Source organism: Zalophus californianus, chromosome 8 (assembly GCF_009762305.2).
Source record: "Zalophus californianus isolate mZalCal1 chromosome 8, mZalCal1.pri.v2, whole genome shotgun sequence".
Taxonomy (NCBI): Eukaryota; Metazoa; Chordata; class Mammalia; order Carnivora; family Otariidae; genus Zalophus; species Zalophus californianus.
Genome location: NC_045602.1, coordinates 140,017,628 through 140,044,506, shown reverse-complemented (window position 1 = coordinate 140,044,506; position 26,879 = coordinate 140,017,628). Strand labels below are relative to the sequence as shown.

General features: G+C 58.5%; 1 protein-coding gene across 3 annotated transcripts; it reads left to right on the top strand.

Moving 5' to 3' along the window:
• The first annotated feature begins 11,372 nt into the window (after window positions 1–11,372).
• On the top strand, window positions 11,373–26,233 carry HELZ2 (helicase with zinc finger 2). 3 transcript variants are annotated; one of them, XM_027621592.2, is made up of 20 exons: window positions 11,373–11,475; window positions 12,315–13,412; window positions 13,706–13,889; window positions 13,968–14,075; window positions 14,446–14,963; window positions 15,053–15,694; window positions 16,849–17,632; window positions 17,905–17,980; window positions 18,054–21,888; window positions 22,019–22,137; window positions 22,241–22,372; window positions 22,459–22,620; window positions 22,700–22,847; window positions 22,952–23,068; window positions 23,162–23,354; window positions 23,503–23,637; window positions 23,793–24,011; window positions 24,151–24,307; window positions 24,407–24,574; window positions 24,769–26,233. In XM_027621592.2, exons 2-20 carry the CDS (start codon window positions 12,370–12,372, stop codon window positions 24,891–24,893), a joined length of 8,865 nt encoding a protein of 2,954 aa, XP_027477393.1. In that variant the 5' UTR covers window positions 11,373–11,475; window positions 12,315–12,369; the 3' UTR covers window positions 24,894–26,233. The 3 variants fall into 3 exon arrangements, 2 of the variants coding, with proteins under 2 accessions (XP_027477393.1, XP_027477394.1); XM_027621593.2 differs by lacking the exon at window positions 22,019–22,137 and having other exon boundaries at window positions 22,241–22,620; XR_003524609.2 differs by lacking the exons at window positions 22,019–22,137; window positions 23,162–23,354; window positions 23,503–23,637; ... (2 more) ...; window positions 24,407–24,574; window positions 24,769–26,233 and having other exon boundaries at window positions 22,952–23,028.
• The last annotated feature ends 646 nt before the right edge of the window (window positions 26,234–26,879 follow it).

Below are 26,879 nucleotides of genomic sequence, written 5' to 3'. Positions count from 1 at the left end.
AATGTTCCTTCCTCTATCTATTTATTCTGGGAGTGGTTTTCTTTTTTCTTTTTTCTTTTCTTTTCGCCTTAAATTCTAGATAGTCTGAAATTAATATTGCTATGTCAGCATTTATTTATTTATTTTTGGTGGTAGATGCCTGGCGTACCTTTTTCCTTTTTTATTTTTGACCATATTGTGCTTTTGTGTTTTGGTGCATCTCTGGTAAGTAGCAAATAGTTGTATTACTCTCCTTTCAAAATCCAATCTCAGATTCTCAAATCTCTTGATAGAATGTAGTCCCTTTATATTTATTGTAATTACCGTACATTTGGATTCAGTCTCTTACCAAGTTGTCTTAGAGGCTGAAGTGTTTGTGAGGAGTTGTTTTGACTTTTGCTTTCTTCTGGGTTGGCTCTCCCTCCCCCCCCCCCCCGTGTGGATAACTCAGCTCACTTCTGTGTGGTGGCTTTAAAACACACCACTGTCACGTCAGGGTCACCACTTGCCCGGAATGGCCAGCAATCCCTGTACCGACGGATGAAAGGTGACTCCAAACTTTGCCGTGGAAGAGAGGAGCGGCCAAGGGGGTCAATGCTCAGAGACGAAGACCCTTTGCTCTTCTTTGCTGCCGCTTTTATTGGTCCTTCAGGATAATCACAAATCCTTATCAGTGTTTCTCAAGCACGTGATGTGTGACAAGGGGTCTTGAACTGGGAGGATTAGCAAATATGCGTGTTCTACGAGTTCTGCAAAGCATAGCCTTGGGGACAATGCATACATCTCTTAGATCGGAGGGCGGCTCTTCCGGCTGAGAAAGCTTACGGCTGAGAAAGCTTACGGGGAAGGCAACTCCCCACGGTGTTCCAGCGGCAGAGTGGTCATGCAGGCCTCAGCATTCCAAAGGCCCACGCCTTCTCCGAAACCTTCCCTGCCCCCGGTGGCCTCGCGTTACATTTTAGCAAGCCAGGTATTATGGCTGGTCCCTGCTCTACGTTAACCCCAACATCTTGCCCTTTCTGTTTCTTTAAAGTGGCGGCAAGTAGTTTGAGAGAGCTGTGCTGTGTAGGTATATGCGTCACATCTCCGGTGGTGCGTAGGGCTTTCCTTCCAATTTTGCAGACTATGATGAGAAGGAAAACAGTAATTATTAAAATAGCAACTCCTCCCACAGAAGCTGGAGTTGGACTTCCCTCCCTTTGCTGTGGGCTGGCCTTAGGGACTCACTCTGAACGACCAGGAGCAGCATAATAAATGGTTGTTTTATTTCACGAGTTTGGGGGTCATTTGTTATGCAGCCACATTCCCTGGGACATACTGTGTCTTCATCAGCTTCTCTCCATCTGAGCCACGTCTGGGTCCTACTGTCTTTGTGGTGGCCGGAGGGGCCAGACCTGGGGAAGGGGCCATCCTGTGGTTTCCCGTCTGCCGGAACGGCTGAGCTGGACACTCTTCTGCAAGACAGGCTTGCCGTGGCCTCGGCCAGGACCCGTGGATCTCCAGGTCAGATTCCACATGACTTCTCCCTGCTTAGGGTGCCCGCACCACGAGGGTAGGATGAGTTCGTGTGCCACTGACCTGGTATGTAATAACTCCTCTGTTCCTGAACTTCATCTGCATGGGGTCATGCACTAACTACTCTTTCGGGCTTGGCTGCTTTCGCTCAACAGAACGTACTCAGGATCCATCCCTGCTCTCGTGAGCATCGGGGGCAGTGCCGTGGCTTCCTGAGTGGCATGTCATTATGCACACATGCCACAGTTTGTTTATGCCGTGGCCTGACCATGAACGTTTGCGTTGTTTCCAGTTTTTGACTACAATGAAGAAGGCCGCAAGGAACCCACAGGCCCCAGTACAAGGACAGCCACCACCCCCTGCAACCAGCAGGAGGCGCTCCGCCGACCCAGGCTTCGTTAAGAACGAAGATGTGGGGCACGGTCAGTCAGTGGAACACCCAGCTCCTGGTTTCCGTTTAGGTCCTGATCTCAGGGTCGTGAGATGGAGCCGCGCATCAGGCTACATGCTGGGCATGGGGCCTGCTTGAGATTCTTTCTCTCCCCCCCCGGCCCCTCCCCACGTGTCACGCACACGAGAATGAAGACGCACGTTGCTCTCTCTTGGGTAGACACACCTAGGAGCAGAACTGCTGGCTCCTAAGTAGGTGCTCACTCAACTGTGTCAGAGACCGCCCAACTGTCTTCCAAAGTGGCTGCACCACCTCGCGCTCCCGCCAGCACCGTCAGAGGGTGGGCAGAGGTCTCTCGGCAGCCTCACCAGCGCCATGGGTTTCCAGACTGGCCGTTCTGTGTTCCCAGTGGCGTCTCACTTGATTTGCATTTCCCTGGTGACCAGTGATGTTGGGCACCTTTCTAGTGCCTTGTGATTATTTGCATCTTTTCCTATATGAAGTGTGTGTTCAAATATTTTGTTCATTTTAAAAAATATTTTATTTATTTATTTGATAGAGCACGAGCTAAGGCAGAGGGCAAAGCAGACTCCCCTCCGAGCAGAGAGCCTGACGCGGGCCTCCATCCCACGACCCTGGGACCATGACCTGAGCTGAAGGCAGACGCTTCACCGACTGAGCCACCCAGGCGCCCCTATTTTCTTCATTTTTAAGAAGAGTGCTTTAAAAATACAGAATTTTAAGATTAAAAAAATAATCTGCATGCAGCTCTTCATCAGATATGTGTATTTTAAATATCTTTCCGTCAATGGCTTGCTTTTTCATTTTTCTCACTGGTGTCTTTGGAAGAATAGAGATTTTTGATACTTATGAAATCCAGTTTATCACTTTTTTCTTTTCTTTTTTAAAGAAGATTTTATTGGGCGCCTGGGTGGCTCAGTTGGTTGAGCGACTGCCTTCGGCTCAGGTCATGATCCTGCAGTCCCGGGATCGAGTCCCACATCGGGCTCCCTGCTCAGCAGGGAGTCTGCTTCTCCCTCTGACCCTCTTCCCTCTCGTGCTCTCTATCTCTCTCATTCTCTCTCTCTCAAATAAATAAAATCTTTAAAAAAAATAAAAATAAATAAGATTTTATTGATGGGGCTTCTGGGTGGCTCAGTGGTTAAGCGTCTGCCTTCGGCTCAGGTCATGATCTCAGGGTCCTGGGATCGAGCCCCGCATCGGACTCCCTGCTCCGCGGGAAGCCTGCTTCTCCCTCTCCCACTCCCCCTGCTCGTGTTCCCTCTCTCGCTGTGTCTCTCTCTGTCAAACAAATAAATAATCTTAAAAAAAAAAGATTTTATTTATTTATTTTATCAGAGAGAGAAAGCACAAGCAGGGGGAGTGGGAGAGGGAGAAGCAGGCCTCCCGCGGAGCAGGGAGCCCGACGTGGGGCTTGATCCCAGGACCCTGGGACCGTGACCTGAGCCGAAGGCAGACGCTTAACGGCTGAGCCACCCAGGTGCCCCTCATGTTCCTGTAAAGGAATGATCGTCTACCCCGAGGCTGTGATGATTCCTTCTGTTTTCTTGCAGAAGCCTTACAGCTGGGCTTTGACCCTGAGATGATCCACGGGGAGCTAGTTTTGTGTGGTGTGAAGCAGGGCTGAGGTCCGTTCTGTCCTCAGCTGTCCTGCCCCCACACCAGCAGCTGGAAAGCCTCCCCTTTCGAGGGTCCTGGCTGTGGGTCAGTCCTGGGTGCTCTCCTGACATTTGCAGGGACGCGGTGGCCAGTAGCCCACACTCATGGATTGCAGAGGGCTTCCCATGTCCCCCCCAGCCTGCCCAGCACCTGCCATGCAGTCAGCATTCCTTGTCCTGAACTTGCCCTTTCCACGACCAACCCCTCTGACCACACCAGGTCCTGGAGGCAATGGGTGGCTGGGGATTGGACCTCCCCTGGGAAGTGACAGGGCAGGCTGGCTGCATGCTGAGGAGGGAGGCCCAGAGGTCAGGCACATGGACTTGAGCCTCTGGCCACATCTGTGTTTCAACAGAGGAGATCTAGGACTCTGGCCTCTGAGGACCTGCCTCCCTTCCTTCAACCTGCATCCTGCTCGGCCGCAGATGGTGCCCTGAGCCTCGGCTTTCCTCTGCCCCAGTGGGTTGGGGGTCAAGGTGGGTACAGCCCACTTGACAGCACACCAGGTGTCCAGCCGAATAGAGAGGTCAGGTGCTGGGGATCTAAGCCAAGTCTGTAGCACCCCAAAAGCTCCAGGCCCCCAACAGGAGTGGCTCCTCCCTTTGTTGGGAGTGCAGACACGCCCTCCACCTGCGGGGAAGCGCTCTGCCCCCAACGTGTCACCCTAAAGGACCTGGCAGGGAGGAGGCTGCTTAAGCTGCAGGGAGGCCCCACCCCCAGCGAGGCTGGCCAGCTCCTCTCCCCTTTTCTGGGGGCACATCAGGGGGCTTTTGGGATTGTCTTCCGTGTTCACAGTGACCACCCTCATCAGCTCTGCAAGGCTCACTCTCCAGGGGCTCGGGGCCTGGTCTGGGGGCTCCAGGAAAGGTTCCAAGTGTGGGGTGGGGGTGCACGGAGAGTGGTGCAGAGCCGTTGTAGGGTTGGGGTGGGGAGAGCAGCTGGGACAACCCAGCGGTGTAGACCTTTCCTGGGGTGAGACCTCCCCTTCCTGGCCCCTATGTCAGGTAGGATGGCCCCAGGACCCTCAAGGCTGTGCCCCTGCCCCCAGGTGAAACTGGGACCCTCCCACTCAAAGACTCAATCGCCTCCTTGCTCCCAGGCCAGGGTGTGACTTCTGGCTGGCTAGGAGAGCCCCCGGCTGGGTCCTGGGAGGGTCCTTGGGGGCCTGTTCCTGGGTGTTAAGTGCTCTCCGGGTGGATCTTAACCAGAGCCTGCTAGGACTAGCGGAGACCAGACCGGGGACCTCCAGTAGGGCTCCACACTCTGAAGGGGTGCCAGTAAGGGGTTTCTGGGACTTTCCCAGCGGTTCTGGAGATGGCAGAGGGCGACAGGCTGAGCTTTAGCCACTAGGAAATTCTCTGGGTGAGGAAGGCCTGGTTAACTGGGGGAGGTGTTGGCTGCATGCTTCATTTACTTTTTAATCGGATATAATTTCAAACAAACTTACACTAAAGTTGGAAACATCGTGCAAAGAACTTCTATATACTCTTCATCTAGATTCACCCATTTCTAACATCTTGTCCCATTTGGTTTATAGTATAAATAAACTTAGGTCTGAGCTGTTTGGGAGCAAGTTGCAGATGTTGAGCCCTTTACCCTGACCCCTTAGTGTCTGCTTCCTAGAACATGTCCTTTGTGACTCATTAAACCAGGAGATGTGGCCCTGATGCCATGTTATTGATAGCCCACATCCACATTTCTCCTTTGTCTCCCAATTCCACATTTTTGTATATGTGGTTTTTAGTCTGAGAATCTGCGATGCCCCAACCTTTCGTGGTCTTTTGTGGTCTGGACATTTCTGCGGAGGTGGTCATTTTGTAGAGTCTGTGATGCTTCCTTGGGATTGGTGTGAGGTTTTGCACTTTGGGCTGGAACCACAGGGGTGGGGTGTGTCCTCCAAGCGCAGTGCCTGGGGTGCATGATGTCAGTCTGTCCTGTTGCTGGTGATGTGAGCCCTGATCCCAAGGCCAGGAGAGATCTGACAGTTTCTCCACGGCAAGCACGAGGTATCCCAGGGGAGATGCCTTGAGGCTGCATGGGACACCAAAGCCCAGACAGCCAACACTACAGCAAACAAGTAGGACAACATCCAACTAAAGAGCTCAGCAAAGGAAACCGTCAATAAATTGCAAAGAGACCCACAGAATGCACCACTCTCCGTGCACCCCCACCCCACACTTGGAACCTTTCCTGTCTCAGTTATTACTGTGATGGTTGCAAACATCATCCCTTTCCAAACCTTATCCCTCTGCATTTACGGCTTGGGATAGCCGAGCAGACTTTTGAAAGGACTGCTATGTTCCTAGCAGGGAGGGATGTGGATGTGGGGGCTCGGAGGCTGCTGTAGGGCTCTCTGCTTTCTGGAGCTGCTTGGGTTTGGAGCTGGGCGTGCTGATGGTTGGAGGTGGAATGTGAGGAGGGTCCAGGATGCCTGGGCACCTGGGAGGATGGGGTGCTCATCTACTGAACTGGGAGGCAGTTGGGAGAGCAGGAGGAGAAGGTTTGGGCCCAGTGCAGTGTGAGGTGTAAGTCTGGGTTTCAGGGAGGGATCCCTGTGGAAGATGACAAAGTTGTCACCATCAGCATCTGAAGGATTTGCAAGGCCAGAAGGGGAAGGGCTGTCATCCTGGCTTATGAGCCACTGGAAAAGGGAGGAGAACACGCTGCGAGAGTTCACGATTCGGTGCCTGATGCCTTTTACACTTTTCATTTGTATTTGAATAAGGAATATAAGCACTCAGTACAAATTCAACGTACAAGAAAGTAGAGGAAAAAAAGCAAGTCTTCCTCCTATCCTGGCAGTTCTGAGTCTTCTGATTTCTGTAACTGAGTTGAACTCTCTCTCTCTCTCTCTCTCTCTCAGAGAGGCTTGATCCCACAGCCCTGAGATCATGACCTGAGCTGAAATCCAGAGTCAGATGCTCATCTGACTGTGCCAGCCAGGCGCCCCTGAACTTGATATACTTTTCAATTCTTTTTTTAAAAACCCAAGGTGCATTGTGGTCACTTCAATTTTCTTCTTTAACAAGGTATCTTGGCAAAAACTGCATTTCACACATTTCAGATGCCTCCTCTTTTATGGACTCAGAGTCGTTCGGGGTACAGGGGAGGGGGTGCCAGTGAAGGAGGGGTGGCCCTCAGTGATGGGCATTGGGGTGCAGGGGCCCCTTCGGGTCACTACATTTGTTGTCTTTGGGGTAAATACCCAGTAGTGCAATTGTTAGGTACTGGGGTAGGTCTATTTTTAACATCTTGAGGAACCTCCATACTGTTCTCCAGAGTGGCTGCACCAGCTTGCATTCCCACCAACAGTGTAGGAGGGTTCCCCTTTCTCCACATCCCCGTCAACATCTGTCGTTTCCTGACTTGTTAATTTTAGCCATTCTGACTGGTGTGAGCTGGTATCTCATCGTGGTTTTGATTTGTAGTTCCCTGATGCCGAGCGATGTGGAGCATTTTTTCATGTGTCTGTTGGCCATTTGGATGTCTTTTTTGGAAATGTGTCTGTTCAGGTCCTTTGCCCATTTTTAAATTTGATTATTTATTTTTTTGCTATTGAGTTGTATGTGTTCCTTGTGTATTTTGGGTATTCACCCCTCATCAGATATATGGTTTGCAGACTTTTTTTTTTTTTTTTTTTTTTTTTGCATTCTGTGGGTCTCTTTGCAATTTATTGACGGTTTCCTTTGCTGAGCTCTTTAGTTGGATGTTGTCCTACTTGTTTGCTGTAGTGTTGGCTGTCTGGGCTTTGGTGTCCCATGCAGGAAACATCGCCAAGACAAATGTCAAGGATTTTTCTCCCCATGTTTTTTTTTTCTGGGAGTTTTATGGTTTTAGGTCTTACATTTAATCTTTGATCCATTTTGAGTTAATTTTTGTGAGTGATGTAAGATGGGGGCCAGTTTCATTCTTCTGCAGGTAGATATCCAGTATTCCCAACACCATCCGTTGAGGAGATTGTCTTTTCCCCATCGTGTGTTCTTGGCACCCTTCTAAAAAATTAGCTGGCCATATATGTGTGGGTTTATGTCTGGGCTCTCTATTCTATTCGTCTGGTCTGTGTGCCTGTATTCCTGCTAAGACCTTACTGTTTGGATTTCAGTAGCTTTGTATCATAGCTTGAAATCAGGAAGTGTGATGCTTCCAGCTTTGTTCTTTTTTCTCAGTGTGACTTTGGCTATTTGGGGTCTTTTGTGATTCCAAATAAATTTTAGGATAGTTTTGTCTATTTCTATGGAAAATGCCATTGGACTTTTGATTGAGATTGCATTGAATCTGTAGATCGATTTGGGTAGTATGGACATTTTCACATGAATTTTTCCAATCCATGAGCACCGAATATCTTGCCATTTTTTGTGTGTGTGTCTTTTTCAATTTCTTCATCAGTATCTTACAGTTTTTAGTATACAGGTCATTCACCTCCTTTGTTAAGTTTATTCCTATATTACTTGATATTGTTTTTGATATTATTTGGATATTATTGTAAGTATAATTATTTCTTTATTTCTTTTTCAGATAGTTGGTCGTTAGTGTATAGAAATGCAACCAATTTCTGTATGTTGATTTTGTGTCCTGCAACTTTACTGAATTCACTTATCAGTTCTTACAGTTTTTTTAGTGGAGTCTCTAGGGTTTTTTATATATAAGATCATGTCACCTGCAAACAGAAATAGTTTTACTTCTTCCTTTCTGATATGGATGCTTTTTATTTCTCTTTCTTCCCTAATTGCTGTGCCTAGGAATTCCAGTGCTATGTTGAATAGGAATGATGAGAGTGGGTATCCCTGTCTTATTCCTGATCTTAGAAGAAAGGCTTTTAACTTTTCACCACTGAGTAGGATGTTAGCTGTGGACTTGTCATACATGTTATTTATTATGTGAGGAGCATTCCTGCTATATCCAGTTTGTTGAGTGTTTTTATCATGAAAGGATGCTGTATTTTGTCAAATGCTTCTTCTGCATCTATTAAGATGATCATATGATTTTTATCCTTCATTCTTTTTTTTTTTTAAGATTATTTATTTATTTATTTGACAGAGAGAGACACAGCGAGAGAGGGAACACAAGCAGGGGGAGTGGGAGAGGGAGAAGCAGGCTCCTTGTGGAGCAGGGAGCCCGATGCGGGGCTCGATCCCAGGACCCTGGGATCATGACCTGAGCCAAAGGCAGACGCTTAATGACTGAGCCACCCAGGCGCCCCTTTCATTCTGTTTTTTAAAAGGATTTATTTATTTATTTGAGGGAGAGAGAGAGCGCATACAAGTGGGAGGGCAGAGGGAAAGGTAGAGAGTCTTAAGCTGACTCTGTGCTGAGCACAGAGCCAGACATGGGGCTAAATCTCATGACTCTGAGATCATGACCTGAGCCGAAACCAAGAGTTGGTCACTTAACCAGCTGCACCACCTGGGTCTCCCTATCCTTCATTCTATTAATGTAATGTATCACTTTTATCGATTTGCAGATGTTGAACCATCCTTGCATCCCAGGGATAAATCCCACTTGGTCATGGTGGATGATCCTTTAAATGTACTGTTGAGTTTGGTTTGCTGATATTTTTGTGAGAATTTTTGCATCTATATTCATTAGGGCTATTGGTCTTTAATTTTTTTTTTTTTTAAGGATTTTATTTATTTACTTGTTAGAAAGAGAGAGAGAGCACAAACAGGGGGAGCATCAGGCAGAGGCAGAGGGAGAAGCAGGCTTCCCGCTGAGCAAGGAGCCCGATGCGGGGCTCGAGCCCAGAACCCTGAGATCATGACCTGAGCCAAAGATAGATGCTTAACTGACTGAGCCACCCAGACGTCCCAGTCTTTAATTATCTTTTATTGTGTGTTTTTTTTTAGGTTATTTTATAATTTATTTTTATATTATTTAGTTTTAGATTATTATATTTATTTGACAGAGAGAGAGACAGCAAGAGCAGGAACACAAGCAGGGGGAGTGGGAGAGGGAGAAGCAGGCTTCCTGCGGAGCAGGGAGCCCGATGCGGGGCTCGATCCCAGGACTCTGAGATCACGATCTGAGCCGAAGGCAGACCCTTAACAACTGAGCCACCCAGGCGCCCCTATTGTGGTGTTCTTATCTGGCTTTGGGATCAGGGTAATGCTGGGCTTGTAAGATGAGTTTGGGAGTGATCTCTTTTCAGTTTTCTGTTACTCTTCTTGTAATAATTTTCCTGCCCATTCTTGCTTGTTTGTGTGATGCTTTTCTCAATTAATTTTAAATTCAGCTTGTCTATCCCCCAATTCTTCTTAGTATTTTTGGGGGGATTGTATTAAGTTCATAGATAAGTTTAGGAAGAATTAGTATCTTTATGTAATGTTAAGTCTCCTTATCCATGAACATAGTATTCCATTCCATTTTCCGTGTTCTGTAGTGTCTCTCGGGAACATTTCAGGTTTTTAGCATGTTTCTTGTTAAGCTCATCCCTAGGTCTTCTGTTGCTGCTATTATTTATGGAAGACTTTATTATGTCCTTGAACTTGATGCTTGTCTATCTTGAGGCTAATGGTGCACCCAGCCAACTTCCTGAATTAGATGGGAAGCCTCCATTATTGCCCTTCCCAACATGATGCTGACTTTGTCTTGATACAGGTGCATCTCACTGAGGAACAGTTTTGGTGTATCAGCTATCTATTGCTGTGTGAGAAATCACCCCAAGACTTGTTTGCCCAGAACACTATTAAACATGTATCATTTCATAGTTGAAGTGGCTTTGCTGGTGGCTCAGGCGTGAGGTGGCAGTTGATCTGGGGCTGCACTTATCTGGAGGGTCCTCTTGCAGAATGCCTCACATACATTCCAGACAATTGGTGCTGGGATTTGGCAGGAGGCCTTAGTCCCTCCTGGCATGGGGGACTGTGGGCCGTGCTGCTTGAGCACCCTCTCACCATGGTGGCTGGCATCCCCCCCAGTCAGGCTGAGAGAGCTGGGAGGAAGCAGTGTCCTATGGCCCAGCCTTTGTCATCAAACTTCTGCTGTATCTGTTAGCTCAAGGGGACTCTACAAGGTTATGAATCTGGGAAGCCAGGATCCTTGGAGTTACATCAGGTAGTGGTGGGGCGACTGGGTGCTTTGCTAGCTAGCTAGCTGCTGAGTCTCAGCCAGTGAGTGTAGTGCCTCAGTTTCCTCAAGGGTAACTAAGGATGGCACACGTGCAGGAAAGTTGGGGGGTCAAACGCAATCAAGCTGCAAAATGCTCCTGACCTTCCTGCTCTCCCTTTTAAGGGGTTGACTATAGCTCCAGAGCATCCTCAGGTAAGAACCTTCCCAGGTAAGAAGATAGGCAGGTCCCCTCTGACCTAGACGGGATGGAGCCATTTAGGAAAGCCTCCCCCTCCCACCTCCCCCAGCTCTCAGCCCCTCCCCTTCCCAGTCCTCCTGCGGGGGGGGGTCCCCGGGGGGGTCCCCCAGTCCCCACAGGTCCATCTGTTGCCAGAGCAGTTCTAGAGCAAAGGGGCGCCTGCGGGCTCCCAAGCGGGCTCTGGCGGGAGCACCTTTCCCCTCTGCTCTGTCTTCTGTTTTTTTTCACCCCCCCGCGGGCATGGCCCCTTTTGCAAACTGCGGAGGATCCCATCCTCCGGGCAGCCGAGGCGCCCCGCGGGTCTGTGTGCGCGCGGGGCACCTGGGGCGGGGGTGTACCTCAGGGGCCCTCCCCCCGCGGCCGAGGGGCGGGGGTCGCGGGCTGCTCGCGGGCCTCGCAGGGGTGGCGGGGCGGGGGGGGGGCGGGGCGGGGCCGGGGGCGGGAAGGGCGGAGGTGGGGGCGGGGCGGGGGGGGCGGTGAGGTAATTTCCGCGATCGGGCGTCAGCACTTTGAGTCACCCGGGGGCAGAATCGAAAGTGATAGCTCGGTGCGGAGCGGGTGCTGGTGCCGGCGGCGCCGGGCGGCGAGGGGCGGCTCCGCGCGCAGGGTAAGCGCCCGGCGAGGGCCCGGGGTCTCGGCCGCCGTCCCGGGGCGGGCTCCGTGGGACCCCCAGGCGAGAGGGAGCGGAGGGGGCGGCCGCGCCCCGCGGGAGGGGGGTGCTGGTGTGGCGGCGGGGGGAGGGTACCCAGAAGCCACCTGCGAGCCCCCGGCCCCGGGAAGCTGCGCAGCCGGGTCGCCGCGACCCCGGCTCCCCGCCCCCCCCCCCGGCCCCGCCTGGGGAGGGGCCGCGATCTCTGCACCCCGAGTCCAGAACCCTTAGTGTCGTCCTGTTTCTGAATATCCACCCGGCTTGGGCTCTACCCTGGTCCCTCTGTAGCTGGACCGAAGATTCACTTTGGAGAGGGGAGGGCTTTCCCCTCAAGGCTGAAGCTGCAACCATTTCCTTTCAAAACATCTCTCGGTGCTGTGCTCAAAGTTTCCCCTGCAAGTTCCATGCAGACGGGGCTTCCCCACTTCCTCCCCGAGCTCTGATGCTGTTCTGCTGGCCCCCGCCCTGCCGCCCACCCCCCCAGCAGGGGCTGCTGTGTGTTTGGGTGCGTCAGTGCTGGGGGGCGTTAGAGAGGGAGGCTCCTCGGGGAGCCCCAAGAGTCCATGGGCCGTCAGGGCTCCTGTTGCCAGGGCAGCCTTCCCCCAGGGCCCAAAGACCCTTCAGAAGTGGGAGGGGTCTTGGTTGGGTCAAGGTCAGTGCGGCCCCCTCCTCCTGTGTTGTGGACAGAATTCTCCCTGGCCTGACGGAGAGGCAGAGTGTGTCTGAGCCCCTACCTGGTGCATGTGGGCCTCCTGGCCTCAGGATCTGACCTTCCTTCTTGCTGTTCCCCATTCCAGACTTCTAACCATGGGTGAGCAGCCCCGGAGGACCCTCTGAAGCCGTGAACCCGGGATGGCACTCCGCAGAGCCAGGCCAGGGATGGTGCCCCCAGGGGCCGGCTCATCACCCACCAGCCCCATGGCCACCAAGGAGCTGTCTCTGGCCGGGCTGCGTGCCCAGCTGGACCTGCACCTGGCCTGCCCCCGCTGCAGTCAGCGGCTCAATGAGAGTACCTACCTCCTGCGCAGGGTAGAGCACAGTTGTCCCCGAGAGATCCTGCTGGCCCGCTTCAAGCGAGCCCCCAGGAGCCGCTTCTGGCACAAGGTGGACCGCCGGCCCAGCTTTCCGCGGCCTGCCCGCTATGAAGTCTGCTGGTACTACACCCCGGGGGTTGGCTGCCAGCGCCACCGCAACCAGTGCACCTTTGCCCGCAGTCCGGAGGAGGCGCTGGTCTGGACCTTTGAGCGTGAGCATAATGTCCGGCGTCTGTGGCTCAAGACTGAGCTGCAGGGCGAGGCCCGGGGTGAGCTGCGCGGCCCAGCGGATGCCATCCGTGCGGAGTATGGTGGCCACTTCCAGCTACTGTGTTCCCACTGCTTCCGGTGCTGTCCTCCACGCCTCTGCCCCGTGGACCCCCAGGGGCGCTGCCCCAAGCATGGAGCCTGCCCTGCGCTCCTGACCCACGTGACCACTGAGGGCCACCGCAAGCAGCAGGTCGTGGAGGTGCGGCCACAGCCCCAGTACGGCCAGCCACTGGCCTACTGCATGTACGTGGGGCGCGGGCGGCCGTGCCGGCACGGGGCGTCCCGCTGCCAGTATGCGCACAGCGCGGTGGAGATGGCCGTGTGGGAGGCTGAGCAGCTGGACGGGCTCCAGCGGCGGGACCTGCTCTCGCCCACTGCCCCCAGAGAGGGTGAGCACACGGTCCCCCACGGCCAGACCACTGCGGTCAGGCTGTACTGCCATGCCTGCCTGGTCACCTGCCACTCCCAGGAGGCCTTTGAGAACCACTGCTCTTCCCTGGAGCACGCACAGATGGTGGCCCTGGACCAGACCGAGTCCTGGGAGTACCGCAGCCCACCCATGGGACTCTCCACGTTTGAGCTCTGCCCAGAGTAAGGACAGTGGGGTGCAGGGTTGGGGTGGGGGATGAACCCCCCTTCAGCTGGAACCAGGGGTTCTCTGTCCCCTCTGTTATGGGCTGGCCCCCGCCCTGGCCTCCGGGGGGTGGTTAAGGGTGGTTAAGGGAGGTTCACCGAGGCCTCTTCTTGTGGGCACAGGATGGAGTCGGTCCCTGTTCCCGCCCTGCCCTGCCCCCAGGCCCGGATTCTACCCTGCCTCCCGCCACAGGCCAGTATTGGGCTGAGAGGCTTACCTCTGCCCTGCTTGCTGACCTCCCGTTTCCCAGACCCAGCCTTTGTGAGTATGGGGAGGCCTGCACCAAGGCGCATTCCGAGCAGGAGCTACAGGAGTGGATGCAACGAGCACAAACCCTGAAGCTGCGGGAGCAGGCCGCCTGGCAGGAGGGGCTGGTGTCTTACCAGGCACGGCTGCTGGCTGAGTACCAGCGCAGCAGGAGTGAGGTCCTGGTGGTAAGTGGGAGCCAAGTGAGTGGGCAGGGGATTGCTGGGGCCAGAGCCCCGCTGCTGACCGCCGGGCTTCCTGTGCAGGTGGCTGAGACCGTCGATGGCGTGTCTGTCACCTGCAGCCAGCCCTTGGTGCATCAGGCGCATGAGCAGAAGACTCAGCACAGCTGGATATTTGACATCCACTCCGAGGTGAGCAGTCAGCAGGCCTCGGGGTGGTTGGGGTTTGGGGTCTGGAGCTGCCTGTGCGTTCTCCTGCCGTGTGCTTGTGTGATCTGAAGCCTGCCTCTGTGTCCTGTGCCGACCCCTGTGGCGTTGGAGCGTCCGGCATAGAGAGTGAGGACCAGGCTACTTACCTCGTGTGCCCTGAGCGTCCCGTGCTCCACGGGGGCTGCTCTGCGACCCTATTTGCAGTGGGGAACCCCAGGGTTCAGAGAGGCCAAGCAGCCTTCTGGGCTCGCAGCCAGGAAGCCCAGCAGGGTGGGAGGGGCGCGTGGGTCAGCCCGGGCCCTGATGGGCGGGCAGGGTCTGGGGCCGCCTCACCATCCAGTCTCTCCCCCAGGAGCCCCTGCTACATGTGGCCCTGCTCAAGCAGGAGCTGGGAGCAGACTTCTCGCTGGTGGCCCCCTGCCTTCCGCCAGGCCAGCTCTATGCCAAGGGGGAGCGCTTCCGAGCGCGTGCCTCTCCAGCCAGGTTCCGGGTGGAGGTGCGCGTGCAGAGCACCTCCTTCGGCTTCTTCGAGCAGTGGGTGGTCTTCGACTTCGGCCGCAGGCCAGTGCTGCTGCAGAAGCTGGGGCTGCAGCTGGGCCAGGTGCGCTGCCCGGGCCTCCGGGCAATGGTAGCACGCGGCCATCCCGAGGAGCTGGAGCGCTGGCACACAGGCAACCGCCTCGTGGTGCCTGCCGTGGAGCGGACGGCCGAGCAGGTGGCCCTGGTGGCCAAGTACAAGGTTCCCGCCCTGGCACTGGACTTCAGCCACGGGGGCCCGGCGCCGGGTCCTATCTCCTGTGCCAACTACCGGCAGAGGATGCACCAGTTTCTCTATGAGGAGGAAGCTGCTCAGCAGCAGCTGGTGGCCAAGTGAGTGGGGGCTTCTGGGCCCACGGGGGCTGCTGGGCTGCTGGCTGCAGAACTCCGGCCCGGTTCGCTGACCCTGTTCTCCCCACCAGGCTGAACTTTCGGGGCCCGGTGTGCCTGAGGACAACCCTGCAGACGCCGGCCCTGGGCATGCTCTTTCCGCCGGCAGGAGCCCTCTATGCCGAGGTCCCCACCCCCTCCTCTCTGATGCCGGACACACACGAGGGCTTTCTGCTGGGCCGGGCGGTCAGCACAGCCCTTGTGGCCCCTGTGCCCGCACCTGACCACACGGTGTTTGAGGTGCGGCTAGAAACCCGGGCCATCTCAGAGCAGGCGCTGTGGCTCCTCCTGCCCACCCACTGCTGCTCGGCCCTGGGGCTGCAGCCTGAAACCAGCCCCGTCTTGGAGGTGCAGTTCCAGATCGACCCGCTGACCTTCCGCTTCTGGCACCAGGCGGTGGACGCGCTGCCCGAGGAGCGCCTGGTGGTGCCGGACCTGCCGACCTGCGGCCTGCCCGGGCCTCTGCCCACCCCACCCACGGTGCATGGCAACCACAAGCAGAAGTTGGCTGTGGCGTTCATTGCGGGCAGCCGCCCCAGGGGCATGCAGCCCATTGCCCCCCTGCTCATCTACGGCCCTTTCGGCACGGGCAAGACCTACACTCTGGCGATGGCCTCCCTGGAGGTCGTCCGGCAGCCCCACACCAGGGTGCTCATCTGCACACACACCAACAGGTGAGCCCAGGGCCACCCTGCTTCCTGGGCCGGGGCAAGTGTGCCGCTGGGGGGTGTGCTACTGCCAGAGAAGAAGGGGGGCCTGGGGTTCCCAGGATCACTGGAGGCCTGGGCAGCTAGCGCCAGAGTGGACTGCCAGGGTTGCCTGGCCATCGGCAGAGTGGGGTCTGGGCCGGGCCCGCATCCTGGACACGGGGGCGGGGACGGTGTAGCCCCTGGGGCGGTCAGGGTCACACTGACCCTTGGGACTCTCTCTGATAGCTGAACAGCCCTGGGCTAAAAGAGACGGGACATTTGTGCTTCGGGCCCAGTGCGGGGTGCCCTGGGTGTCAGGGTCTGCTGTCTGGGGGCGGGGCTGTGGGTGCCCCCACAGGGGCCCTAGGCCAGGCAGAGTTGTGGGTGGGGGTCTGGCATGGCCGCCCAGTGTTTCCCAAGGTGAGGCTCTGGTGTTACCTTCTTTCAGTCTCTCTCAGTTGATCCCTTTTGGTCAGTATGGTTTTCTTAGCCCCAATACTCGCTGCTGCCCGGGCAGGGCTCTCTCCCAAGCTGGGCCTGGGGATCCCTGGGGAGCAGGTCCCTGCAGAGAGGCACGGGGGCTCTGGGTGTGAGGGGCTGGCCTCGGTGCTTCTCACCTGGGTGCATGTGGGTGCTTGCCCACCTGCCGTCACTGCCCACCCACCGTCACTGCCCACCCACCCTCACTGCCCACCGTCACTGCCCACCCACCCTCACTGCCCACCGTCACTGCCCACCGTCACTGCCCACCCACCGTCACTGCCCACCGTCACTGCCCACCATCACTGCCCGCCCACCATCACTGCCCACCCACTGTCACCATAGCCTCTGGCCTCCCTGGGCTGCCTCAGGCAGGGGCCCCTATGGTGTCCCTCTCTGCCTCTCTGTATGTCCAGTTCCTTCACCTCCTCCTCCAGGGAGCACTCCCTGACCACCCAGACCCTCTGTGCTGCTGCAGTTCTCATCTGGCTCTGGCCTTCCCCCGTTTCTCTGTCTGTCCTCTACTGGTGTCTAAGCTCTGGGGGCAGGACACAGGTCTGTCTGTCTCCTTTGAATTCCCGGCATCCAGGCCAGCCTGGGCTCACAGGAGGTGCTTTAGTGGACAGCTGCCGAGGCCCCATGTGCCCTTCTCCCCTCAGCGCGGCCGACATCTACATCGAGGAGCATTTCCACCGCTACGTGAGTAGCGGCCACCCCGAGGCCTCTCCGCTGCGGGTGATGTACACGGACCGCCCGCCCAGCCAGACAGACGCGGCCACGCTGCGGTACTGCCTCCTGACCGAGGACCGCCGGGCCTTCCGCCCCCCGACGCGGGCGGAGCTGGAGCAGCACCGTATCGTGGTCACCACCACCTCCCAGGCCCGCGAGCTCAGGGTGCCGGCCGGTTTCTTCTCGCACATCCTCATTGACGAGGCCGCCCAGATGCTGGAGTGCGAGGCGCTTACCCCACTGCGCTACGCCTCGCCCAGCACCCGCGTGGTGCTGGCCGGGGACCACATGCAGGTCACGCCCAAGCTCTACAGTGTGGCAGGCGCCCAGGCCGCGGGGCACACCCTTCTCTGCCGCCTCTTCCAGCACTACCAGCAGGAGGCGCACGAGGTCGCCCGGCACAGCCGCATCATCTTCCACGAGAACTACCGTTCCACCGAGGCCATCCTCAGCTTCGTCTCGCGACACTTCTATGTGGCCAAGGGCAGCCCCATCCACGCCAGTAGCAAGGTGCCTCGCCACCCCGAGCACTACCCGCTCATGTTCTGCCACGTGGCGGGCAACCCCGAACGTGACATGTCGGGCACGTCCTGGCTGAACACGGCGGAGATCGTCCAGGTCGTTGAGAAGGTGCAGGACATCTACCACAGCTGGCCCCCCTGCTGGGGCAGCCGGGAGCAGAGGCACATTTGCGCCGTGTCCCATGGCGCCCAGGTAAGCCCCAGATGCGGGGACAACCTGCCTCCCCCGCTTCTGACAGGGACGCCTGGAGGAAGGCACCGGTCCCTCCGTGGTCTGGAGGACCTGCACGCGGGGCCTCCTCGGCCTCAGTTTCCCCTCCTGAGAGAGGGACTGAGGAAATAATTTGCCAGGCCGTGATGTGGGGCTCGAATCCCGCTGCTGGCGCCAGGGCACCAGGCGGTGGGGGCCGGTGTCCCACACCGGTGCTCACCCAGGCCTGCTGCTCCGGCTGTGTGTGTCTCCAGGTGGGTGCGCTAAGGCAGGAGCTGAGGAAGAGGGACCTGGGCCAGGTGTCTGTGGGCAGCTTTGAGATCCTGCCAGGTGGGTGATCGGTGCTGAGGTGAGGGCGGGTGGGCGGCACCCCCCCGCCCGGCCTGACCGTGCCCACTTGCAGGGCGGGAATTCCGCGTCGTGGTGCTGAGCACTGTCCACGACCACCACAGCCTGCTGAGCTCAGGGGCACCTGCCCTGGGCTTCTTCACTGACGCCCGTGTGCTCAACACCGTCATGACCCGCGCCCAGTCCCAGGTGGTGGCCGTGGGCAACGCCGTGGCCCTCTGCTCCTTCGGGGCCTGCAGCAAGCTCTGGAAGAGCTTCATCCGCGAGTGTGTGAGGCACCGCAGCATCTGCCCCGAGACTCTGTCCCTGGAGCACATCGAGCAGGGTGTGGTCCGAAGACAGCGCTGGGCCCTGCAAGCAGAGGGGTCTGTGGCAGCCGTGGCCCAGGACACTGTCCCAGAGGAGGGGGCAGCAGGGGCTCCAGCCAAAGAGCACGCAGCCACGGAGAGGGTGGGGCCAGCGGCCAAGGCTGAAGGGAGAACATCCCTGTCCAAGACCTCGGCAGCAGGAGAGGACGCAGCCGCACAGAGGACAGAGGCTGGGGACACGGCATTGGGGTCCGTGGCCGGGCGCTGCACAGTGGTGGGGGAGCCCGCCAGGGTCTCCACGGAGGCAGAGGACACACCATCAGCAGGGAACTTGTCGGTGGGGGACAAGGCCCCCGGGAAGGCGGTGGCGGGGCCGATGGCCACGGAAGATGGGGAAGCCGAGGAGCCCGAAGACTCCGAGTCGGACTTCTGGCCTTCTGACACAGAGCTTAACGCCGACGACTCCATCCTGCAGGAGCTCCTGGATGAAGCCCGGAACGTGATGGTGACCGTCCGGGAAGATGGGCTGCTGGACACTGTCACCAGGCCCGAGTCCCCACACCAGGCCCAGCAGTACAGGAACCTGCCGCGGGCCACGCTGCGGAAGCTGCTGTGCACGGAGCCTGAGTTGTACCGCCACTGCGCCTTCGTGCAGGAGACCTTTGAGCGGGCAATGGCCATCCCGCTGGACAACACAGATTCCGGCCCCATCCAGATCAGGGGCCGCTTGCACTGTGGGATGGCCTTCAGCGGGGACGAGGTGCTGGTGAGGGTCCTGGGAGGAGACCAGGGCTCCTCCGGGAGGCTGCAGGGCCGCGTGGTGGGCGTGCTCAAGAGGAAACGCCGCGAGCTGGTGTTCGTGTGCCGCATGGACGAGTGGGACCCTCGCCTCATGACCCCCATCGACGGCTCTGTGACCAAGATCTTCGTGGCCGAGCTGAAGGACCCGCTGCAGGTGCCCGTGCACCGTGTCCAGCAGGGCCGCGTGCAGCGCGTGGGGTACGAGCGGCTCCCTGCCGAGGCCCGCAGCAGTCGGCTCTTCTGGGTGCGCATTGTCCTGTGGCGGCAGCGCTTCTACTATCCCCTGGGCATCATCCTGGAGGTGCTGCCCGAGGCCACCACCTGGGAGCAGGGCCTCCGCATCCTGGACCTGGAGCACGGCCTGAGAAAGCCCTCGCTGGAGCCAGCCTCCATCAGCAAGGCGCTGCAGAAGTACCGGGCGGAGCTCGGCCGGGCCCCTGACCGCCGGGAGGACTGCCGCGGCTTCCTGACCTTCACCGTGGACCCCCAGGGCGCCTGCTACCTGGATGATGCCCTCAGCGTCCGAGATCTGGGCTCCAGGTACGAGGTGGCCGTGCACATCGCCGACGTGGCCAGTGTTGTCCCCAGGGACGGGCCTCTGGACTTAGAGGCCCGCAGACAGGGCATCACGTTCTACGCCCCTAACCGGGAGCCTGTGCCTATGCTGCCAGCCGGCCTCTGCCAGGACGCACTCAGCCTCCTGCCTGGCCAAGACCGCTTGGCCATCTCCCTCTTCCTCACCGTCGAGAAGGGCAGTGACCAGCTCCAAAGCCTGCACTTCGCGCCCTCTGTGGTCTGCTCTGACCGTCAGCTGTCCTACGAGGAAGCCGAGCATGTGATCAAGAGGCACCCGGGCGCTGGCCACGAGCTGCCAGCCCACCTGGACTCTGTGGACGCCTGTGTTGTGGCCGCATGCCACTTCTCCCGGGTGCTGCGCCGAGCCCGCCTGCGGACCGACTCCCACTACGAGCAGCCCAGTGAGGACTGTGTGCTTGGCTTCCGTGCGGCCCACGTCATGGTCAAAGAGTACATGATCCAGTTCAACAGCCTGGTGGCCGAGCTCCTGGTGAGCAGCGAGCACACGCAGACCGTCACGCCGCTGCGGTGGCAGCCCGCACCTAGCGAGCACCAGCTCGGGGCCTTGTGTGAGAAGCACAGAGAGCTGGTGCCCCTGTCGCTGCACCTCCGCCACCACCTGCAGGGCCACGGCCCCCCCGGTACACAGATCCACCTCCTGGGCTCCCTGTGGAGGCACCTGCAGCGCGCAGCCTGTGCTGGGGACCACGACTGTCTGGCAGACCTCATCACCACGGATGACATGCACCCCTCTCTGGCTCCTGTGGGCCTTGACTTCCGCAAGGCGCTGGGCCGCTCAGTGTTTGGCCGCTCCCGCCAAGGGGGACGGCAGGTGGCCAGCCACTATGCACTGCAGGTCGACTGGTACACGTGGGCCACCTCGCCCATTCGCCGGTACCTGGACGTGGTGCTGCAGCGGCAGATCCTGCTGGCGCTGGGCCACAGGGGCTCCACCTACTCCGCCAGGGACATCGATGGGCTCTGCCAGGAATTCAGCTACCAGCACGGGCGCGCCCAGAGCTATCAGCGCCAGGCCCAAAGCCTGCATCTAGCCGCACAGCTCAAGGTCCAGCCGCAGAGCAAGCTGGGCTTTGTGGTGGGCGTGGAGGCAGGCACCCGTGGCTTCAGGCTGCTCTTCCCAGCCAACCCCGAGACCCTGCCTGACCCCTGCCCTGTCCACTACCGCTCCCTGCAGTTGGCGGAGCACCCCAGCGACCTGGTGAAGCGGCCGGGCCTGCGGCTGGGGTGGCGGCGCCGAATCTACTCTGTGCAGGCAGACAGGCGGCCCTCCCCGGTGCCTGGCACCCTGCTGGACCCACACTGCCGGCGGGTTGAGGCCGCCCTGTGGCAGCAGCTGCTGGAGCTGGTGCAGGAGGGGCGGTGGCCTGAGGCAGCCGCCCTAGTGCAGGAGCAGGGCACGACGGAGCCCCAGCCGCCGGAGCTGGGCTGCGTGTGGTGGAGCTGCTGTGGCCAGTTTGTGGAGGTGGCCCGGGAGCTGGGCAGTGGGGACATGCTGCAGGTGCAGCTCAGTGCCGTCCTGCAGCGCGGGTTCCTCGTACCGAGTCTGCAGCTGTGCACCATGGTGCCTGGCCTCACCCTCTGCCTGGAGCACGTGGAGCGGCCAGGCGCCTGCTTCCTGGACCAGATGCCCCGCGCGGCGCGGGACCGCTATCTCCACCTGGGCGAGTACTCCCGCGTGTGGGGGTCGTTCTGCTCCCTGGAGTCGGCCACCAGCGCAGTCTCTGAGGGTGACTCCATTACGCTGCAGCACGTGAGCATATCCTGGGATGCGGAGCAGGTGGCTCAGGGCCACCTGTGGGGCTCCTTCTGCCTGGAACCTTCCTTCCTCAGTGAGCATTTCATTGACCTCAACTTCGGCCACTGCTACCTCTGCATCCGGCTCGAGGGGCTGCCAGCCATGCCCGCTGCAGGGGAGCTGCACCCCCCCGCTGGTCCTGGCCAGCCTCCCCTGGCCGCCCTGCCCTGCTCATCCCTCCTGAGCATCGACCCTGACACATACACGTGGGTGGCCCACGGGCTGATGGAGCCCTGGGACCGGAAGGAGGGCTGGGCCGACCAGCAGGAGACCCCCAGGCAGATGCACTTCTTCATCCAGCACATGGCCATGGAGAAGGTTCCAGAAGAGGTGCTGAGACCTGGCACCCAATTCACCATTGAGGTTCTGCCCAAGCAGCTTCCTGACATGTGAGTGGCCTCCACAGGGAGAAGCCGGGGAGAAGCTGGTGGGCGGGGTGGGGCGAGAACTCCCTGGGTGTCCTCCTGGGGGGAAGTCGTGGATGTCCCAGGGTCCATCTTCACTGCCGCCTGCCCCCAGTCGCAAGGAAGAAGCCGTGCGTAGGTTGAAGCGTGCGTCCCCGCTGGTCGTCAGCATTGCGCTGGGCCGGCACATCCCTCCGCCCTGCCGCCTTCCTCCCCAGCAGACCCTCCACAGAGGTAGGTCGAGGGACCCTCTAGCCCCCCCCCCCCCGCCATGTCCCTTCATCCTGCCTGGGCCCTGCCCTGCGCCCCTGCTCAGGCAGGCCTGACCCTTCCTTAGGGATGTACAGCAAGCTTCTGGAGAAACAGACGTTCGACCTCCCTGGAGGCTGCCACACGCTGAACTCCAGCCAGAACCGGGCTGTCAGGGCAGCCCTGCAGAAGCAGTTCACAGTGATCCAGGGCCCACCAGGTGGGGCCTGTGCTGCGGGGGTAGGGTGCCCGGGGCTGCCCGCGCAGGCAGCCGCGGTCTCTGTTCATGGCGCTGTCTGCCTGCAGGCACGGGGAAGACAGTGGTGGGTCTCCACATTGTGTTCTGGTTTCACAAGTCAAACGAGGAGCGGGTGAAGGCCCGGGGCGCCCCCGGTGAGGAGAAGCCACTGGGGGGTCCCTGCATCTTGTACTGCGGCCCCTCTAACAAGTCGGTGGATGTCCTAGCAGGTGCGCTGGGCTGGCTGTGTGGGGGCTTTGCCTGGGGTTGCTGGCCCCGGGGACAGTCTCTCATGCCCGTTGCCACCAGGACTGCTGCTGAGTAGGAAAGCAGAGTTGAAACCGCTGCGGGTGTACAGCGAGCAGGCCGAGGCCACCGAATTCCCGATGCCGGGTGTGGGCAGCAGCGGCCCGCCCAAGAAGACCCCCCGGGAGGGGAGGCCCAACCAGGCCCTCAGGTGCAGTCTGTTGGCTCTCTGTCTATGGGCGGAGGCAAAAGGCCCCACAGTCCTGTCTTGGGCAAGGGGTAACGCAGGGCTTTACGGATGTCTCCCCACCCCAGGAGCATCACCCTGCACCACAGGATCCGGCAGCCCTCCAACCCCTATGCACGGGACATCAGGGAGTTCGATGCCCGTTTGCAGAAAGGGGAGATCTTCTCCAAGGATGACGTCAGCCAGTAAGCAGTTGGGGTCATGGAGTTGTTTCTTGCCATGGAGGTATATGTGGCGGGGAGGGGGTCCCTGTATGACCGTATGGTGTCCCCGGGCAGGTACAAGCAGATCCTGGGGAAGGCGCGGAAGTTCGAGCTGGAGCAGCACAGGGTCATCCTGTGCACGTGCTCGTGTGCGGCCTTAGCTAGCCTCAAGAGGCTGGTTGTCCGGCAGATCCTCATTGATGAGGCAGGCATGGCCACAGAGCCCGAGACCCTTATCCCTCTGGTGACCTTCTCGAAGGTGGAGAAGGTGAGTGAGCTGGGAGCCCCAGGCAGGTGTCAGTGGGTGTGGCCTTTTGCCTGGGTGGGCAGCATTGTGGTTGTGGTGGAGTGGCCATGGCCGTGGAGCTGGGTGCCCCGTCTGCAGGTGTCAGCACTGTGCCTGCCTGTCCCTCCAGGTGGTTCTTCTGGGGGATCACAAGCAGCTGCGGCCTGTGGTCAAAAATGAGCAGCTGCAAAATCTGGGGCTGGATCGGTCTCTCTTCGAGAGGTATCACATGGATGCCTACCTGCTGGACACCCAGTACCGCATGGTAAGCCTGTCCCAGCCTCTTCCAGCCCAAGGTGTGGTCTGAGGCCAGGGATGCCAGAGGTGTTGCTGCCCACACCCCGACCTCCTGTGTCCACCCTGGCCCCCAAGACCCCCGGCAGATAGGTGACCTGCCCTGGCACATGCCCTGCCTTGCAGCACGAGGGCATCTGTACCTTCCCCTCCATGGAGTTCTACAAGAAGAAGCTGAAGACCTGGTGGGCCCTGAAGCGGCCGCCCAGCATCCTAGGCCACATCGGCAAGGAGAGCTGCCCCGTCATCTTTGGCCACGTGCAGGGCCATGAGCAGAGCCTACTGGTGTCCACAGATGAAGGGAATGAAAACTCCAAGGCCAACCCGGAGGAGGTGGCAGAGGTGGTGAGTGTCAGTGAGACTTTCCCGGTGCCTCTTGGTCAGGGAGGGCTTCCTGGAGGAGGAGGTGGAGGAACTGGGGGGGCAGGTCCAGGACCGGAGAGGTACCAGGGCCAGCTTCAACAGCACCCCCTTGGTCCCTCAGGTCCGCATTGCCAAGCAGCTGACCCTGGGCAGGACAGTGGATCCCAAAGATGTCGCCATTCTCACTCCCTACAATGCTCAGGCTGCGGAGATCAGCAAGAGCCTTGGGCGAGAGCGTGTCACTGGAGTGACCGTGTGCTCCATCACCAAGAGTCAGGGTGAGCGCGGCTCTGGGGCAGGGGGCTCGTGGGCCAGCAGTCACAGGGTGGGGGCAGGTGGCATGGCTGGGGCCTCATCATGCCTACCCAACTGCGCAGGAAGTGAGTGGCGCTACGTGCTGGTGAGCACCGTCCGGACGTGCCAGGAGAGTGACCTGGACCAGCGGCCGACTAAGAGCTGGCTTAAGAAGTTCCTGGGCTTTGTCGTGGACCCCAATCAAGTCAACGTGGCCATCACCCGGGCCAAAGAGGGACTCTGCTTCATCGGTAGGACCAGTTGGCTGGGGGAGGGGAGGGCTGGGGCAGGGCTTCTGGGGGTGTGGCTGCTCTGCTCGGGGTGGGGTTCCTCCTGGGGGTGTGGCTGCTCGGCTGTGGGTGTGGCTGCCCGGCTGGGGGTGGGGAGGGCTTTGGCAGGGTTGAGGTCTACCATGGACTCCTCTCCCCTCCCTCAACCTCCGCAGGAGACCACCGCCTCCTGCGTTGTTGCCCTCTCTGGCGGAGATTCCTGGACTTCTGTGAGGACCAGCAGACCCTCGTGCCCGCCCGCCAGGTGCGAGTTCGGAGGAGGCCAGCGGTGTCTCCTTGAAGAGCCCACTCTGCCCGCCCACTGCCATCAGGCTGCCAGGACTGCGAGGTGAAGTCCTGAGCCCTCTTCTGTGGGCTGCCTTGCCAGGCCCCACTCAGCAGAACCCTGCGTGCCTTCGGTGGGCACTGCTGGCCACCCCGCCCGCGTGGCTGGGTCTCTGCCGCGGTTGTGAGCAATAATCCCCTCCTGGAGCCTTGGCCTCTCCCCCGGGGCGGGAGCAGGCCAGACGCCGCCCTGCCAGCGTGCACCTACCCTTGGGGGGAGGAATCCCAACTCTCCCCGCTGTGCTGCTTCTGTGGGGACATTTGGTGACAGGGACCATCTTAGGGGTGTGTGATGGAGGGGGGGAGGTCCTCTGGACCTTCTGGTGTTGCTGGGAAGTTTTGGGGTGGGAAAGGGAATCCCAGTGGGGCTACTCTTTGGTCTTTGGATGCCATGCCTGATTACACTGGGTGCTGGGTGTGGAGCTCAGCCGTCTTGTCTTCTTTCTTTTTTTTTTTCAAGTAGGCTCCATGGCCAGTGTGGGGCTTGAACTCGTGGCCCTGAGATTAAGAGTTGCTTGTTCTACCAACTGAGCCAGCCAGGCCCCACTATATCTATTTTTTAAATAACCAAACGCCAGTGTCCTTTTTACTGGAACAAGTTCCTTAGCCCAAACTTAGACAAAGAGGCCTCCCTGGAACAGAGGGCCTTTTCTCTACCCCCACTACCCTGTCTAACTGGGACCCACGGCTCTGTGTCCTTCAGGGGTCACCTGCCCTTGCACGAGGAAGGGCAGACCAGAACCAAATGCCCACACAGCCTTGCCTGGACCATGGGTGTGTGCGTGGGGACTGGGGTTGAGGTGCCCCTGGATGGGCAGCCTTGTGCCTTCACCCTGAGCTCTACCTCCCCTTTGCAACCTGAAGCCTGCTCCCAGGCCAGGGCTTTAGGGATAACCTATCCTGTGTGTCTGTCTTTGTAAAGTTGAGGATCTGCACCTGTCCCTCAGGGTCTCGGTGCATTTATGTCCTAACTGCTCTGGAACCTCTTGCCTTGATATCAGCCCTCACCTCAGCCCCCCCCCCCCCCCCCGCACACCTCTCCCCAAGGCAGCTCTGACTCAGAGTCTCTGCACTTCCACTGTCCCTGTGGCCTGGGGGATGTGGCAAACAAGTTGCTTATACTAAGAGGGGCTTGCCCCCCACTGTGGCCTTGCTGCAGAACCGTCTGCCAGTGGGGGGGGGGCGGGGGGGAGTGATGTTCTGATGTTTTCTACAAATCAATTTCTACATTCCAATTTTTATATATTTTCTTGGACTCTGTGTTATATGATTCAATAATAATTTTATTATAAAGACCACTCTGAATGTTTTTCTCACTTCTGGGTGTTTGAGATTTTACTGGGGGGGCAAGAAGGGGAGGCGCCTCCTCTTGTTCTGGGTTGCAGGGTGGCTCCTGAGTCTGTCAAGAATCAAGAGCCCCTTCTAGCCGGATGCTGGACAAGCAAGCACTCTGGGAGGGGCTGGTATCCCCATGTCCCCATGTCACAGTGGACAACACAGCCAGTGGGCTGAGGAGGGTCTGTGCCAGAACAGTGGAAGCTGGGTGGGGGGCTGACTTGGTGAAGATGGGCCACAGGGATGAGCTGGATCCAGGTGATGCAGGCATGCCCAGCCTACTGAACGCAGACCCCAGGCCAAGTCCAAAGTCCCTGAGGCTGCCAGCCCTGCCAGTGTCCTGCGTGGTCCAGGGTCTGAATGCTTGAGGACCTTGGAACCTGCATACCTTCTCCAAGCCGACTTTGGCCATTCCGTATCTGGTTGGTTTCTTGCTCAGTGCCCAGTGCCTCCAACAGCACCGCTGTACGGAGGAAGGTGTGGCTGGACCCTGGCTTCCCTAGGTGCCCGCATGGGTATCAGACGGGTGTGGAGGTCACAGAGAGTCAAAGGGTCAAAGGCCTGCTCCAAGGCCTGTGTGTTCCTTGCGAGGCTGCAGAGGGAGCCA